Source organism: Saccostrea cucullata, unplaced genomic scaffold, assembly GCF_032062105.1.
Source record: "Saccostrea cucullata isolate Sc308-1 unplaced genomic scaffold, CSIRO_AGI_Scuc_v1 ctg9555, whole genome shotgun sequence".
NCBI classification, from domain to species: Eukaryota; Metazoa; Mollusca; class Bivalvia; order Ostreida; family Ostreidae; genus Saccostrea; species Saccostrea cuccullata.
The window spans coordinates 2,524-22,015 of NW_026925029.1; the positions used below are offsets into that span (position 1 = coordinate 2,524).

Genomic DNA, 19,492 nt, shown 5'->3' on the forward strand with positions numbered 1-19,492 from the left:
ATGACTGAAAAATATATTTGCAACAACACCAACTAAAAGACTCGATACAAAACTAGGTTTCTGTGTACAGTTTTCATAGATAATGTGGTTTTGTTTGAGTTTTCGAAAACAAAGTAAAGTTAAGATTATAAGAATAACAAGATGACCTATGAAAACATATAAAGCCGGCTTCAACCCAACAATAATGCAAATGTGCCAAACATAATTATTGAATTGAAAATTTGAATACCTCTTTCAAACAACAGAGCAAGTGAATAAGCAATTTTACGCCAAAAAGATACACAATTATTTTTGTGCGATTTTGTAAGAGTTCTTTTGGAATGTTCCAGTCTTGGTCCTCGTCTTTATTAAGGTACTTCGTGGCAAAATATACACTAAGAAGGGAGGACACAAAATTAATGACTAAAGAAATATCCTGTGCGTTGTACAAATCTGTAAAAGAAAAAAAATCAAATTCTGTTATCAGAAATAAAAAAAATCGCCAGATTAAAATATTATAGAGAATAATACATGTGCATTGTGTTTTAATTTAATATTGTCTCTTTAGTATTATCTGGCAGAATTCATAATATCAAAAAGAGCAATACCCGACTACTGTATATGAGAAAAAATTCTTTATCTGAAGTTTATCTTGGATGTGTGCCAGCTTTTACATAATTAATCTTAATGGGACAAATTATCAATGATATTCAAATGCACTTACCGATGTTAAGATCTTTATTTTCATATTTAATAAAATACAATAGAATCGTCTGCGGAATTCCCTCCAGAGCGGCTTCAGTCAACCAAAGGAACGTCAAAGCTTGTAAATACCATCTCGCTCTCCAGCGTTTCCAACCCATTCGAATTGTCCAGAATAATCTAGAAGCAATTGTTAAATATCTTTCAAATAAGGTATCAAAGAAGAAAAAAAACTAAGCACTGTATCTCAGTGTTTCAATCTGACTTTTAAATACAATTAGATATTGGTTTATATTAGCTTTAATAATTGAACTCTTTAAAAAAAAGCAATGCTAAAAACATTATTTGTTAAATATATTCAAGACTTTCTTCCTTCAATATTGAATGAGGAAACGATTAAACACAGGTTATATTTTTTTAATATGTTCAGTATATATTTTGATTTGGTTTTTTATAATTTGCTTTTTTTTGGCTTGAAGGTAGGATTATAAGATAAAAATATAGGTAAAAAGAAAATACTCACATGCAGCTTTTTAGAAATGGAAAACATGCAAGCAGTACAAGCATTAATCGACGGCGTTTATTTGAGGGATCCACATGGTAAAAAAGAGGATAAAGCACCAGAAAATATGACAGAATTATTGGAATAATGGTTAAAGCCAAATATATAAGAGCGGTAACTCTCTGCTCATGCTCCAAATAAAAGTAAACCATGAACGAATCTTGGAAGAAATCAAACATATATATGAAACTGAGAATTGCCGTTGCGATCACTATTATACATTTTCCAATGTTTTTGCAAATTGATTTGCATATAGATGTTTCCAATTCTTTTTCACTAGAAGTGTAGTCCTTCTGTTTAGTAGACACTTTTACGGCATGCAGGTTCGTGTTTGATTTAGTTTCTAGTAAGTTAATGTCGAATTCAAGAAGAGCCTTCAACTTTTCCTTTACGAGGGCACAAAACAGAAGGAAAATGAAGATGAGGATGGTGAATGATCCAAGAGCAACTGCGAAACACGTAATCTGTTCCTGTGAAAACCCGAGGCTTTCTGCAGGGAAATCTGAAAGAATTGTGAAACAGATAATCTAAAAGGTTCAACATTTCCTTCAAAAACGTGAATTTTATATCATAAAGAAGTTTAAAACCTATATTCATGTTGTATATTAAAAAAAAACTCACCTGAACTGTTCATTTCAACCATTTCTACGTTGTGAAGTTGAGGCACTGGAAAATTTTTTTTAAAACAACACACCGCTCAATTGAAGATTACAGCTATAACGACGCAGTATGTTTGAGAGTCAAATTATGTTAAAAGATAAAAGTCGTCAAATTCATTTGAATCTGTTTTAATTATAACAGCTGTCGATGTCTAAATTCCTTTGTTAAGGGAAGAAGAGCACACAAGAGTACACTAAAGCGCACACTGAAGGCCAGTATTTATTCCACAATTTAGTATTCAATCTTAAATAATGATATTTATATACTGGGTATATATATGGAAATTCCAAATGTAATAATAACTTTTTACCTCGTTCTATTTATATTTTCTGAAATACCCGCATGCATGTGTATTTACAGAAAACGATATACATGGACATACAAATGTGTTTATCTACCAGTTGATTGCGATAAAAATAGATTGATTTTTACAAGTTACCTATCTCAACGCTTGAAGGGCGGTTAAAAAAATATAATATTTTATTGTATAGAGAAGTATTGATACATCTTTATATTGCTAGGAGAAACACCTAATACGCAAGTCCATAGGTAGCGACTTAAGTTTGGAAGGGTAATGTCTAAGCAAAACATTTTCATTTGGGGCCACTTTTAACTACCGACAATTCCTTGACATGCAAAGGAGGGTAATCAGATTTTTTTAAATTTATTTTAGGGGCACAAGCATATATATAAAGAAACAAAATAAGTAAGAAACATATATTCAAGTCCTTGTCTACTGACTGTAGGAACAGTCATGAGACAAGAATATCATTATATGTTTATTCTCTCTTTCTTTGTTACAATCTTGAATGCAAATTTGAACAGGGAAAATGATTACTTGATCTATAAATAGATAGGAGAAATCTGAATTACATAATGAATAAAAAATAAAACTTTTAAAAAGTAAAACTGACATACGATTTATTTATAGATCAGATAAAGCGTCATTAATTTCAATCGATTTTCTTAATTTTAAATTAAAAAAGAAAATTATTTGTTTAAATAATTTTCAGAAAATTTTATATGGCTTTGTTAGTTCTGATATTATTAACAATCATAATAACATTTATTTTAAAAATTGCGGATTTCAAGGATTCTGTGTCTGTACAATAAAATACAAAAAGAAAATACAATAACTTTCTGCACAACACCGCTTTTTTGCAATATGTAGACTACGATTGATTGTTATAAACAGAGATCACTAATTTCTTTGTTAGATATCCCTAAAAATATGAACATAAAATGTTGTAAAAAAAGGGTGTAAAATCTAGAGCAAGTTTACACAATCATCATTATTTAAGGAAGGATTCATTGAAATACATAACTTTTTTAAAATTTGCAAAAGGGCATTAAATATTCAACAAAAACAACAAAGTATGTAATTAATCACAAAAGCTCTAAATTGTAAAAAGGAGAGTCACACGCAATATTCAATGCATTATATGAGTTTATAATGTTTAATTACTCTGGCTCAAAGACTGTACTACAGCACAATGCAAGGGGGGCAACATAACATATACTTGCAAAGACAACAGTATTGTAAAAAATAGCTACATGAAAATGGTTACTCTGTAAAAAAACATCTACATATAAAGTCTGGAGATTTAACGTGAATATCATGAACCAAAAATATTAATAGTTTTTGTTTGCATATTTGTTTCTATTATGTTGTATTTGTACACAGTCAGGCACTAAATATTTAATTTGAACATATAATTATAATATATGTATTTCCAATGATGGGTATCAGTTAACAAGACTTACAAAAAGTATTTTAGTTATATATACATTACCGTAGTAAATCAAAGTATTTTAGTACGATTTGCATGTAGATTTATTTTATTTTTTAATTCCTTAAAAATTTTCTGATAATGAAATAACTATTTTTTTCTATATTAGCATACTTTTTTAAAAAAAATTATATCATTGGTATGTTATTTTAGAAACATTAAAATTTTTAATCTTCAAAAAAGCAGCTTTTGGGGTAAAAATTTATAGTAAATCAAAGTATCAAAGTACCTACTATAATCAATTTCTATAGTATATTATAGTTAATTAAAAAACAATTCTGTTAGAAAATATTGATTTTAAAATTTGTCTTGTTCTCGTCTTTCAGACTTGAGTTGGTTTGAAAGATTGACATAAACAAATCAACCTAACTTCTATGCATAAAACAATTTAAATTTCCAGGGGGAAATCATAAAGATTAAAGTTTATTTGATATTTTCACTCATTTTTTCTCTTATCCACATTCGCAGTAAAAATAACAAGGGTTGGCATACAACTGTTACAAAACCAAAAACTATATGGAAATCTCTTTTTTTCCGAGGACAGCATATTAGAAATACCAAGAGCAAGATTTACAGCGTAGAAAAATATGTAATACCAAAAATAAAAGTTTTTTTCGCCCACCGTCATCGAAATAGCCATTCATAGCAAAAGAAAAGGTTGGCAAATGAACCAACTACAATACTTAATAGAGCAAATACTTTAATACTCTTATCATCTGTAGTTATCGTATAGACACAGAAGCCCGAAAAGCAAAAGTATATACATATAGTCTAGTCATTCTACTGAAAAATGAGAACTAATTGCAACAGAATATATTAATGCAGATTTGTAGATAAGTTATTAGTAACTCACATATAAAAAGTTTAGAAAAATTCACTCAGGGGAAAGTTGGGAAATCGAAAGATTAAAATTAGGGATCAATATGAATTTAGAATTACCCATTTGCACACCGTACTTTTTCTATATGATCTTTCTATGACAGACAGTCTGTAAACAATAGCCAATTAGCATTAAAAGTTGTTGTTTTAACCTGTAGTTTGTTATGCAATTTTAAAAAACTAAATAAAAAAATTTATATATTTTGATTTTCAAAGAAGTGAAGTTTTTGATTTGATTTGAACATATTTTTTTATGTAAAATACATAATTGGATTGGGCAGCAGGCATAGCCTATATGAGCCCTCTCCAAAGAAGTTTTGACTTCCACACTAGCCAAATATCATCTACACATATATATAGGCCCTAATGGTTGCAATAAAAGTATGGAACGCTGTTTGTATTCACAATATACATGTATGTGAAATTCCTAAATGTGAATGTGTTTATTTTCATTTTATTTGTTAACACCTGATGGACATTTATACCCCAGTAATTTTGGAATTTATACACAAGAAACAAAAAAATGTATGGAACACAGTTTGTATACAAAATAAGTAAAAACAGCCTTTTCTAAAGAATTCTGCAAGGAAGCTTATCAGACAAGTACATGTACAATGTATATCCGAGTTGTTACAATTGCATCATCACAGAATATATTTTGATTAAATATCTAGAATATATATAGAAATTTATCATTTTGAAATAAAGCGTACAGAATTTATGGAATCACATGAACAGGATTTGATTTGAAGGTCTCCAAGTTAATAAAAATCAAATATTTAATTCCATGCAGGCATCTCCAGAACTTAAATTTGAACTGTGTGATTCAAACATTTTTTTTGCTCTCCAGATTTACTGCTTATTGCTTTTGTAAAGAGTAGCGAACTTTATATAAAAAGCCAATTGATATTGACCTTTTTCTCTATAAAGACTGCACCATGCATCTATACATGTACAAAAGCTGCATAATGTTAATAGTAATGGAAATAATTCAAATGGAATGGTTTAGACAGAATTAAATGCTTAAATGCTCTTTTTTAAAATTCTTAATGTAACTTTTTAACAAAATATTTTAAACCCATTTTTAAAAACTTAACTTCTCCTTGTAGATTATATGGTCATTTTGCAACAGTAAAATGCCTGATGCGGTGTAACGTTGAATTTTGACCTTGGTTGAAAATTGACCCGGGGGTCATTTTTCAACGTTGAATACGGAGACCAAAGGTGTTGAATTTAGACCCTAATCCGTTGAAAACTGAGCCGGGTCGTGGAATTTCGATCATGAAACTGGTTCAAAATTCAACAGCATAAAAATACATATTTATGATTGGGTTTTCACTACTGTGACTTAATTCATAGGTATGCGGCCCCGTTTTGGTATTTACTGCAAAAAGTAATATCCCCTATTTGAATAAGTGATATCATCTGTTCCAATAGATGATATCACCTATTTGATTTTTATTTGTGATATCACCAATTCGAAAAGGTGATATCGCCTATTCGAATGGGTGATATCACCTTTTCCCGTCGAACAGCTGTAGTTTTTTTTTTTTTTTTTTGCTTACAAATTAATTTGTTTCACTTATATATCATGTTAACAACATGAAAATCGTAGAAAACGCCTGAAAACTGGGTAGTCCGAATTTTCTTGGTTCCAGTGGTAATCTATATATTACAGGGAGCATTCATTTTTGACTGTTGTAAGAAACTCAAATAGGTTATATCACCTTTATGAATAGGTGATAGCACTTATTCAAATAGGTGATAGCACTTATTCAAATAGGTGATATCACCTTTTATTCTAAGCTCTCTGACTTTATCACATGATTAAGTATATAACAGCATAAAGACTTGAGTCTTTACTCTCATAGAATCTGAAATGCATATTGTGATCATATGCTATATTGCAGGAGTCCTTTTAGAAAATTTTATTAAAGTGATTGACATCTCCCCTGCCTAGTTTTCTCATAGAACAAGTGTTAAAATGGAGATAATTTTTTGTAAAAACAGAAATACATGTAGTATTGATTTCTCAATTAAAGATAATTCAGAGTATGACTTGATGTTTCTGAAAAAATATATACTTCAACTTGTATTAATATTTTTTAATGTTCTGAATTGATAAGACGTAACAATGCCTTGAAGTCTTGAATTAGGATCTACATGTGCTTTATATTAAAATATATTGGATATCTTTGTCAAAAATTGATACGAGACATAATCAAATAATTAAATTAGCATTCTGAATAATTAAATCCTCTATAATTACTCCATCAATGTATAAAACGAAACACATTTATTTAATATTAAACAGCAACAGCTTAATGTATGCTGATCCCTAGTCTCTAAGTCTTGAAGAGAGAAAACTTGTGCCTTATTCCCAAAATTTTCAAATTTTGTTTTGTCAATCTATGTGATAAAATGATTTATATTCGATAATAATGTGAAACTTTACATTCCTATTTAATTGAGTTTACAACCAATTCTAGTTTAATTTGTCATATTTCCCAGAATGCAATCATGGCAATTATTGAAAAAGAATTAAAAAAACATCGCATAGGATAAGAGATCATAGAGATAAAATTATGTAAATAAGATGAAAAGTTTGTCGAATAGGAATCGTATTTTTTTCGAATAGAAATGGATGATAGTATTTTTTCGAACAACAACTTGATTGCATATAACCAAAAAATTATCGAATAAAAAAAATAAAATTATCGAATAGGAATGACAAAATTAGCGACTAGCAACCGATTGTTTTAAATATTAATGACATCGAATAGGAAACGCGTGTTTTCGAGAAAAAAATATGTAAATTTTATGATATATGAATCATATTGTCACATTTCCTGTAATTGGAATAGCAATTTATCGTATACAAATTACAAATAATGGAATAGAAATAACAAGTAATCAAATAGGAATCACATTCCATAGAATAAGAATGTTTTAGAATAAGAATAATCTTATTCTCAAGTTTATGGTCCGAAAGCGATCAATTTTCAAGCCTAGACAGGCTACTGACATATAAGTTAATTGTTACAGGGATTTCAACAAATTATTTAAAGTCAGCATTACTTACATGCTATGGTCGCTTTATTGCTCTTTTCACAAATATAACCTATCATTGGAATCATTTTCGTCGATGTGTTTCATTCTAATTTTTAGGCTATAAATTTTGTTATTTTTATACTGAATTTGACTAGATGGGATGTTCCACCCACCTGATCAATATATATATAGGGCTACTTTCTAGACTGCAGATTTTTAAGATTTTTGTTTTATGCCCTATTCGTTGTTTTGTAGTTATTTATGGATGCCATGGATTTTGGAAGGTATTGTCAAAAATAAAGTTGTCATGCTTGAAGATAACTAAAATCGTGCACTGTTCAAAATGTACATGTATACACGTGGTGATACTGTATGTTTATTTCTATTATTCTTGAAAAGAGAAAAAATTGAAACCGAAATATAAATAAAGTGATACTGATAAATCCCATGAAACAACTTCCCAGCTAAAAAATTGTTCAAACTTTGAGGTGGGGTCAATATTCAACAGGGTCAATTTTCAACTTGTTGACGTCATCAGGTGTAAGAAAAAAAAACAATCTGACTAAAGCCAGACCTCTATTTACGCTATCGCATAGATAGCTATGCGATAGCGTAAATAGAGGTCTGGCTTTAGTCAGATTGGGAAAAAAAATATCAAGCTGTTGAAAAATGACCCCGGGTATAAATACAACGACTTTTGGTCTCAATATTCAACGTTGAAAAATGACCCCGGTTCAATATTCAACGTTGAAAAATGACCCCCGGGTCAATTTTCAACTCGGGTCAATATTCAACGTTACAGCGGCACTTATTGAAGCTCCATTTTATATGGGGACTGGTGATAACGGCGTTTCCATGATCGAGCATGCTTTAGAATGTGAACAATCTGGAACACTTTCAAAGTCACTTCTCAATAACAGCAACATTGAAAAAAGAAAAGTAGATGGACGTGAATCTTTCTACTATAATTGTATATTGTTTAACGTCCTTCTTGAGAATTTTTCATGCATATGGAGACGCCACCACTTGCCGGTGGAGAGCTGCACATTTTGTTCTATACTCAGCACTTCGGGCCATTAAGCAGTGAGGGATCTTTTTCGCGCCAGTGTCTACTGTGACAAGGGACCTCGGTTTATACGGTTTTATCAGACCGGTCTCCACATCCCTAATTTGAACCCGCGACGTAAGGATCGACTCCTTACTTCGCAACTCTAGAGCAGATGCTCTAACCACTGCACCATGCAGGTGAATTCCTAGATTAAAGCCAAAGTCTTATAATTTCTATAACTGTTAGGATAAAAATATTTGGGGAAAATATAACAAAAATTAAGAATACTTTTACATATGAATTTGAACAAGTAAAAATTGATAACCAGTATCTACCAAGAGTTTAACAATTAATTCTTCCTTGAAACAAGTAATTGGCTTGCTCTCTTTTAATCCATTCCATTTATGTAAGTGCTTTAATTTGACCTTATATTTTTTTTATCAATAAGAATAAAATAATCTACTGTGTGCTTTCAATTGCCCCCACCCTCTTCAAGTAACATTACATAGCAACGGTTTGAAATACATTAAGATTTAAGAAGGGTTACTAACAATATAATAATTATTTACTATGCAGAACCTTTGCGCGCTAATTTCACGATATTTTGTTCTCAGTGCAATTTAATTACTGTTGATTCGGCTACATCTTGGTCAACAATGATCATCTTTAAGGGATAACAATTTCAGATTTTATCCTAAAACGTGTCTTATCTTCTTATTATTGAATGTAGTTGAGGGTTATACTGAAAAAATCTGAAATATTTCTTGGAATATCACCATCAATGAAGCAACATTAAATGTTGCTATGTTCTTATCACACTGGAGGGCGTGGTTTCATTTTATGGAGGGTAAAAAAATACATTGATCCACTTGATATGAGTAAGATAGCATTTTTATTATACCCTGTAAGGTACTCGGGTGTGGGGTGGGTTCAAGGTCTGATCAAGCAAGAACCATCATACTCATTATAGTGTACAAGCATTTTATCATGCTGATGTAAACAGAGTAATTTTTTTTTTATTTCTGAGCATTTTATACAAGTTAACAACCAATCATATTGCAGGGACTCAAAACTGGTGTCACATGTTGAAAGAAAATTTTCTGAAAAAATTGGGGGACAACACAACTTTGAACAATGTAATCTATGTGGAACAGCTTTGCTGTGCTTAAAAAATTCAGATTTCAGAATATTTTTTGACAACAAAAAAAATTAACAACCTATCCAGAATAAAAACATATAAATCTATTTCGGGAAGGAATGGCGTTCTGAGATCTTCCCACAATTTTCTTCATACATGTATACGGGGAAAACCTTTCGGTTACAGGAGGGATCAGCTAGGTTTTTTTTTTTGGGGGGGGGGGCATTTTCTGCTACTTTTTCATTAAAAAATTCTTATTGGGGGATGTCCCTTGACCCCTCTAAATCTGCTCCTAATTATTTTCGGATATTACCTTTCATATTAATTAAAACATTTTTATTGTTTCTAAATTTTGGTGATTGAGTATATTTGTGCTATACTTAACATTGCTGAAACGAAGTTTTTCATGTAAAATTCATTTATAATGTATCCATGGTTACCACCTATTTACATAAATCTTTTAGATAATTTCTTTGAAGCATTTATGGCACAAGAATACATTTTTGAGTAACGTCAGTGACTGTATTCGTGTTTGTAAAGGTTCATTGTTTAAAAGTAGGTTATATTCTAAATTTATACTGTTTCCATGGCAACCAACACATATAGTAACCAAACTTTAATATTTTTTCCATTCATTTTATTCAATTAAGTTTATTTCCCTACTTACATGTTTTTTTTTAAACCAGTATACAAATTTCTACTTTACATTGTTCGTTTAACACTTAATCAGAGTGAACACAATACATTCCCAATAATGACCTCAATTTTTCAATTTTCCCATGTATTAATTTTTCTAAACTTTTTGTTATATATTCAGATCATATCATAGATTGATTAAAACTAAGTTTTGAAACTGTTGCAATTAGTTCACATTTTGATGGAAAATTTGATAATTTGACTGAGCTAATAAATATATCCCAATAACAATGCCAAGTGCCTTAAGACCAAATTTTTCGGCAAACATTATGTAAATTATGCTTCAGTGGAATATATTCAAACGGTTTTCCAACAAACACTACAAAAGCATAAAAATACCAAAGACGAGTATTTTCAGTTTTTTGTATTTTTCCAGTAATGTTCTTTCGTCTTCAGGGGTAATTTCTCATCGTATAATTTCTCTGACGTCCTCCTCTCTCTCTAAGGTCGTTGTAACGGAAGCGATAGATACAGCCACGGCAAAAAGGGAAACAATCATTGCCCAAATCTCTGTTCTTCCAAAATCTATTTTATGGAATGATAAATAAATTAAAATATTTTTTTTCGACTTTACTTTGTTTTCTAATTTTAAATGTAATATTCATTCATTTCATTTTTTGTCAAAATAAGTTAAACAATCATTTCCTTTTTATGACAATTGTACATAGAACTTTCAACAAATCTGTATTACCTTTGTAGAAAGTTTGTTTCTCTGTGAGGAATAGGTCACCTTCAAATATAAGCTGTGGAATACCTTCAATACACACCTCAAGTAGCTGTAGCAGAGTAAGAGCATGGAAATACCATCTCTTGTACCACGACTGCTCCCTGATGACAACCATCCAACCATATCGGCAATGGCAAAAGAGCTTTTTAAATACTCTAAAATTTAGAATTTGAATTTTAATCCTACCTTACAGGCACAGCACAGTAGTTTGTTTTGCTTAATTACATGTTTATTTGAAAATGATTTTGAGTTATTCTTCACAATCATAATATATTCGTAAGTAACCCTTAATAACAGCAAAATGGGGATAAGATGGGCCAGAATACCAAGGGACTATTGAAAAATATAGGATAAGGATCTTTTGAGAGAGAGAGAGAGAGAGAGAGAGAGAGAGAGAGAGAGAGAGAGAGAGAGAGGATTCTTACCTAAAAACTTTGGCAAAAGGAGACAATAATACATGCAGTAGTCTATATACGAAAGTCACATCCGTATGTATGTTTGCTATGCATAAAAGGAAAGGTATTGTAAGTAATACTGAGTTCAAATACGGTGCAATAATCAAAACGGAATTTTGTATTTTCCCTAGTTTGGAATATTGCAGTGTTAAAATCAGGTCCATGCACAAATCATACAGAAACATCCTCATTATAAAGAATTTGATTATACGACAGACAATTGAGAAACAGTCTTTTGATTGTTGGCTCCCTTTTGGTAGAGTTTCATGACGATGGGGAATGAATGAATCTCTTGTTGAACTCTCTGGGCTTGATCCCTGTTCTGTCTCCAGTCTGAATATTCTGGATGTGTGTCGTATTGGTTAGTGTGTGCCAGTTGGGGCAGATCTTCATGAGGGAGACTTAAGTTTTGCTGCATTACAGTGCGTGCTGTTGCATAATTTCTGGCATTGTAAATCGTGACTGCGTTAAAGCTATTATTGGTTCTTGGTATTTCGACAGCAAGAAACGATGCATTTGGTATATTGATCTGCAATCCAGAATAGCCAGTTTTTGTTGAAACTTCATTCATTTCAACATTTCTTTTATTTTCTGCCTTGGTAGAGTGATCTGCCATTGTAAAACAGGGCTTTTGTCGATTTTTTTCGGCCAGCTCCAATATCCTTTTCCAAAACAACTTCTAGATTTTGTTGAAAGCATTTTAGAATTCCACATGTTATTGCCGAAACTAAAACAGCTATGATCACAGTTGCGACTTTGCATGTAATTGAATCTGGATATAGATAGAAATGAGAGTTTTAAGGTAGAATGCTACACCAATTTTTTGTTTTATGGATCTATGATTTATCCTTTCTAAACAATGGTTTCAGCATTGAAAGGCTGATATTAGCTCTTAATTATTTTATATGAATTTTTTGGGATTTTTTCCAAGAAAATGAAAAAAATTATTTTCATCCAAATTAGATGCTTTCTTGTAAAAATTTTACTGTAAATGAATGCATCACATGAATACCTAATAAAATATGAAAAGAAAGTCTGGTTAGACTTTTTTAATTTTTTTTATTACGGAATATAGTACAAAATACATGTATGTCAAAAAATATAGAATAAAATGAAAGGTATAACAAAACATTTATTGACAGAGTTCTCGGACAAAATGCGTTTTGTCGGACCCTCGAAACCAACTGCTGCCTTCGGCCTTACGGCCTCAGGCAGACATTTGGTTTTTGAAATCCGACAAAAAGCATGTTGCCCTCGAACTCAGTCAATAAATGTATAGTATTTAATGTGAAGGAAGTCACTGTAACTCCTAATATTTTTGAAGACAGAGCTTAACAGCTTTAAAAGTAAAACAAATAGACAATTGCAATTTATTTAAAATCATTTGAATTTCCCTTTGATAGTTCCTCTTTTATCCAAAGACGCCTGGCTGAAGGGTGATGCATTTTGTGCACTTGTTTTATAGCTGTGAGCTGTGTCTGAATAAATGGATAACATTGTCATGACTTTCACTGAAATTTAACCCGATTTAAAAATATCATTTTCCTGTACAGCACCGACCGGACACAACCTAACACCAGAGCGAACCCGGAGCCGACCCCGGGTTCGCTCCCAGGTTCGCTCGGGGTCCGCTTCGGGTTCGCTTTCAGAAATCTTGGGACCGCTCCGGGTGCGCTTTGGGTTCTCTCCGGGTTCGCTCCGCGTTCGCTCGGGGTCAGCTCTGGGTCTGCTAGAGCGAACCCGGCGTTCGCTTCCTGGGACCGCTTTACGCACTGTTGCGTGAAGCGGACCTCGCTTTAATCTCATCGCCAGTAAGCCCCGCCCCTTGTATATTTCAATACAGTAATGGTATTGTGGAACGATCATTTTTGTTTATGCGACGATGAGGACATGTACATTGTTCTTGTAAAAAGGGATATAATGGAGAACATTGATAAATTTTCTAAACTTCAACTGTACATTGACGTAGATTTACATGTACATGAATAAATGATTTCCGTGTTTTCTCATCCGAGAAATTCGAACTAATTTAACAGCGGGTTAAAGGCATTTATTTTTCTTAAGTTATAACGAGAAAACAAAAAAGAAGAGGAAGAAAAGAGTGTTGAATTGATTTTCAGTGAATCGAATGGTTTACAAGTGAAACTGACGAAAGAAATCTAAACTAAATACCTTTTAAATTCATGCTTTATATAGTTTAAAAATACATTCGTGATTCCTTACGTTTTGCTAAATCGTAGTTTAAATGTTTGCTTAACACGTGAATTATGATACCGCATATATAAAAAAACATGTAAATGTAACCTTCTGTACATCTGATATATTAAGATTTCATTTATAGTAGCTACACATTAAAAGTTCGTAATAAATATTTACCGGACATTTTCTAAAAAAAATTACACTGTATATTAGAACTTTTTCAGGGTCAGAATTTTGGAGCGAGTATAATTTTTACCAGAATGAAGAAAAAGGCAAATAATAATTGTTCTCCATACCCGATAAGAATATATTAATATATGCCCCCTATTTAACACACGCATTGTCTGTAAAAAAATTCTAATTATTTAATCATTTTATTTATGATTTCTCAATTTACGTGTTACATTAAATTATTCAAAATTTACATCAAAATTATTGTTCTTCTTAATCTTCTTGGGCATGAAAAAAAATGCGTGTATATGAAAATGTTCCTTCTGGACGCACAGATTGAAGTCATTCCGCCCTAATGGTATTATCAAACTGAATGACTTCACTAGAATGAACGTGAATTAGACCCAATTCCTGATGATACTTAGCAAGATTATTCTTTCAATTTAGTGTAACTCTACAGTTAGTTTGCGTAACCAACTCTCTAACAACCCCCATAACTATGTATTGCTTACGCCTTAATTAATTATTTGTTCAAAAATAATTAGTCATTTCAAAATTTGTAATAGACAATAATTCATATGTTAAAATATTTTTCTATATATCATATTTCTCTGATTATTCTTTGTCAAGTATAGTTAAGCCATTTTGAGAGAATGAAACAATGTACGATTTACTAAATGTTGTGATTATTTAGCGTAATTAATTCGTTCAATTATGTAAATCGCACTTTACCTGAGTATACCCCGATAAACCCGACGTATTTCTCCTCTTTTTGTCAGGAAAAATTGTAATACCAATTGATTTCCATTATTAAACTTTGACTGATGTATTTACCCAATTTTTTTTTACCATATTGACTTTAAATACTGGTATAAAAACTAAAGAAAATAAAAACGTAAATATTCGTGTATAATTCTATTAAATTGGAAAATTAAAACATATAATTATTTAATTGCTTAAATAAAAAAGATAATAAATATATAAATATAAAATACAACCCGGGAATTAAAATAAATAAATATTAAATAATATTTTAATTATCATAATAGATTTACACAGCACAATCACAACGTTTTGCTTGTATGTACAGTGTTTGGATTTATCACGAATTAAACTAGAGGTACTGTGAGCAATGAGCTCACTAAATGATACCCCCCGCCTCCATTTAGTAACATGTATAATGGCAAAGTCCATGTTTTGCAGTGGCCGGGAAACCCAAAATATGTGTCGGATCTAAAGTAAAATAGCAGGTGCACAATGGCAATATGTAATAAAGATTCTGTGAAAGTTTCATCAAATTTCATTCAGTGGTATGAGAGGAGTTGCGGATAAGAGATAGGTACCCCAAAGCGTAACAGACGGGCGGACGGACAGACGGACGGACGGACAGACGTACAGACGGACGGAATTAACGATTACTATATACCCTCCCACTTTTCAAGCGGGGGGTATAATCAACATGTTCGATCTTATATCCCAATCGACAGATCAATATGCTATTTTGATTGGTTGATACGCTGACTGGTTAATCGCTTATCCTGATTGACAGCTCTGTAAAGAAATACCGAACCCGCGTTCGCTCTCTGGGACCGCTAATAAATTTGGGGTTCGCTCTCTGGGTCCGCTTCGGGTTCACTCGGGGTTCGCTACGGGTTCGCTTTTGGGTCCGCTCCGGGTTCGCTCGGGGTCAGCCCTAGCGGACCCCGAGCGAACCCGGGGTCGCTCTGGGTTCGCTTTCTGTTAGGTTGTGTCCGGTCGGTACAGTATATAAAAAAAAGAGTGGAGGTCTTCGAGATTACGTGGTCACGGGCTAGGTTCACACCTGACTTTAATCAAAATCTACTTTTCTTACCAGTTTCGGGCAGAGTTTCGTGTAAATTGATTAATTTCCTTCAATCGTCCGCCAATTTGAACTGATTGTCGTATAAAATATGCAATAGACAAAAAAGCGCTGAAAATGACGATTCTCAAGTATATAAGATAGAACAAGTTCTGTGCAGTTTCTGATCATGACCCCTCAAGATTTTCCGAAGAGGGCAACTGTCCTAGATACAGTCTTATTAGATTCAGTATACTGTGCTTTTTAGAATTGCTATTTTTTGTGATTTTTTTTTTTGTTTTTTTACATCGTTTTGAAACCAAGTTCCTAAGGAAATAAGGAACTAGCAATGGTCTGTTAAAATGATTTTAATTTAAATAATCAACTATTTCTTTTACTTTTGTAATTTTGAGATAATAGTCGTTAAACTCAGTTTCAAACATTGATTCTAAAACTATGAGGAATTCCGAATGACAACCTTCCCATTAAATATGATAAAATTAAGATAAAAAAAAACACCATCACATGAAAAACCACCTTTATATGAAATATAGGCTGTCCGTAAAATATCAAGCTGTGCAGACTGTAGTAACTTCACTGAACTACCTACATATGACGTCATAATAGAATATGAGGTCAAGTCACTGCATTCTTGAGCTAACATGACGGGGAAAGTGTCATAATTTGTACACCGCATGTAGATTTATTTTGGGGAGTTGTTGTTTATTTCAAGTGTTAGGACTGTTTTTAAGCTCCAATGTGCTGTAATGAAGTTGAACATTAGAAATTTCAATATTCCTATTCCTTTTGCTTGTCCGATATGCACATATTCAAACAATAGAGAAATTTTGTGCGTGAAACGCTCCCCTTACACGTCCGTGGACAGAGTTTGAATTTAACAATCGTGTTTACATTGGACTGGCAAAGTGATAACCAAACATAAATTGAAGATATTCTGTGTGAATCTACAATAGAAGTATGTCCTCTAACTGAATTTTGCTGGGGGATTGTGTGTAGTTTATCCATTGTTGCATAAATCGCGATAAAGAGTGGAAAACACCCTCTCTTATGTTGGTAAGTTAAATTTCTCGTAAAAATTTTTCTAAACGAGTAAAAGTTAAATCTGCCCCCAGCACTTTCTATGTACCAGAGATCGCGGTGAATTAATCTACATGTATGTAACAAACTTTGCACAATATTTTTGTTTTGCACTTGTGCCGAAGCTATTTTTGTGCAACATCTAAGAATATCAAAAATCTCCTTCACGTGATCAAACTGTCATGTGACGTCACAAAAATGCTTTATTTTAATACCTGATTAAACTATTATGTCAAGTTGACTTCAATTTAAACAAGGATTACATACTGAAATTAAAATCTAGCTCAAGATAGAATGTTTAATTTTAAGGCTTTTTAAAGCCTTCAACCCTTTATCAAATTTGCAAAACCCAAACATTTTTAACTTCCTAATTAAATCGTCCATGTCATTATGTTAGCACAGTACTTGTATTACATAAACGCTTTATGCAAATAAATTGTCACGAACAGAATATACCCATTCTTGTTAAATTTTCAGATATCTCTGTATATTTGTTCTTACACTGTTCAGATAAAGGACCTAGTTAAAACAAGATCCCCATGGGTTACAACCTCACCTTAGTAAATTTCCCAAAATGTAATACATTGTGTGGCCCAACCCTATGCCCGGGGGGTTGATGTAATATAAATAGAATCTAAGTTACTCTGGAATTCATCCAAATAAGTTATATGGTCCAGTATTTCTGGAAAATTTTTTTTGACATATTTCAATGTAAAACTTGGATTCCCTATTTTGCCCCCTTCCCCTTTTACCCCTGAGGATGTCATGCTTTGAACAATTTAGAATGTTCAATATCCCAGTATACCTCCACATAAGTCTCAACTTTTTTTACCCAGTGGTTCTTGAGAAGATTTCCAAACCCGTATATCAATGTAAAAATTGGATTTTCTTTTTCCCCCCCCCCCCCCCCTTTTCCGAGGGCCAGGATTTGAACAATTTAGAATAACACTATCCCAGAATGCTTCCACATCTTTTTAACTTTCTTGGACAAGGGATACTTTTGAAGAAGATTTTTCGTTTGGGGTCCAAAACATAACAATATGAAACTTGGAATTCCTATTTGGTTCTACTTACCCAGGTGTTGATGGTTTGAACAATTTAAATCTGGACTACACCAGAAGCTTTCACATAAGGTTCAATTTTTATGCGCTGTTAATCTTGAGTAAACTCTGCACTACCAGGATGCTTCCACAAAAGTTTCAGTTTTTGGCCTAGTGGTTCTAGGGAAACGATTTTTAATAACCCCTAAATGTACGCTGGGTGATCAGAAAAACTCAGTTGAGTTTCAGCTCAGGTGAGCTGAAAAAAAACTTTAATTTTTTTTAAAAAAAAAACTAAACCGAAAGCCCTTCAAACTTTGTTTTCAGATTTTAGGCTAATGTTAGTTGTAGTGTAATACGAATCCTTTATATGTCCGTATATTGATCGATTCTCTTTCCTTTTTTTAATGAAATCGCAGATGATCTTATCTTTTTCATACATTATGTAAGTTTGGTTCAAAATTTTATTACACTTATTTTCATTACTTTATTACAGTGAAGTACTAATATTTATTTGAATAAACGTAATATTTTGTCACAGAGTGAAAGGACGTCAAACTCACATTCACAGGGTGAGAGTTCCATGAAGTCAAAAGTATGGCAAAAATTTTGATTTTCGTCCTTTATAAAATAAGGGGTTGTAAAAGAATATTTTATTGTCTCTGTTAGATTAAAAATACTAAGCTAACCATCATGACAGAGACTAAATCTGCAAAATTAAAAATTCTGGAAATGCATATTTTTTTTATTATTATACAAAGTTTTCAATTTCAAAATCGCTATAACACAATTAGCCAATGTGTTTGGATGAAGAAGACTTTTTTAAGTTCATAGTTTTATTATAAAGTCACAGCAAAGGTAGCAAACAATGGTACATGAAAAGTTCAATTACAAAGTTCTCGGACCCACAAGATGGTGAAAGCTCACATAGTCATTGCATCACATAAGTCTCAGAGCTAAGTTCGTAAAAGCTCTCATGGTCCGTCTCGGAGCTAAGATGTTAAAAGCTCTCAAAGTCCGTCTCGGAGCTAGGATGGTAAAAGCTATTGATACTCAGTGCGCGCATCTTTTGTACTAGAAGCTGCATCATAGGGTTTACATATTTGGTAATAGCAAATAGTTAGTTAGAGTGTCACTTCATTAATATTAATATTGTCCGCCCCTCACTGAAGCTCTGTCTCCCATTTCCTTATAGGAAACGGCAATGTCCTCTGTTTACATTAACATTATGCATCTTGCACATTCTTCAGTTAATTAGATGGCTGCAGCTCTGCACAAAGGGTGATTGGAAGTGTCAATGCTCGAGAACAACACATCGTAAAACTAATTGTCCGTTAAATGAAGACGCTCTGTTATTGCATTCTATCTCCCAGAGTTTGTAAACAAGTTAGTAATTAAGATATTATTGTCCGTCGCGCTACACACCGAGAGTATCAATTATAATTCATAACACAATATTAAAACATAGATAATTGTAC

General features: G+C 32.2%; 1 protein-coding gene across 1 annotated transcript; it reads right to left on the minus strand.

Annotated features, from left to right (window-relative positions):
* Positions 1-268: 268 nt before the first annotated feature.
* On the minus strand, positions 269-2,011 carry LOC134267850 (uncharacterized; the record flags this gene model as incomplete). Its single annotated transcript, XM_062750061.1, has 4 exons — positions 1,865-2,011; positions 1,205-1,745; positions 704-861; positions 269-432 (listed from the first exon to the last, which is right to left on the minus strand). Coding segments are annotated over exons 1-4 (885 nt in total), but the record flags the coding sequence as incomplete, so codon positions are not given.
* Between the last annotated feature and the right edge of the window lie 17,481 nt (positions 2,012-19,492).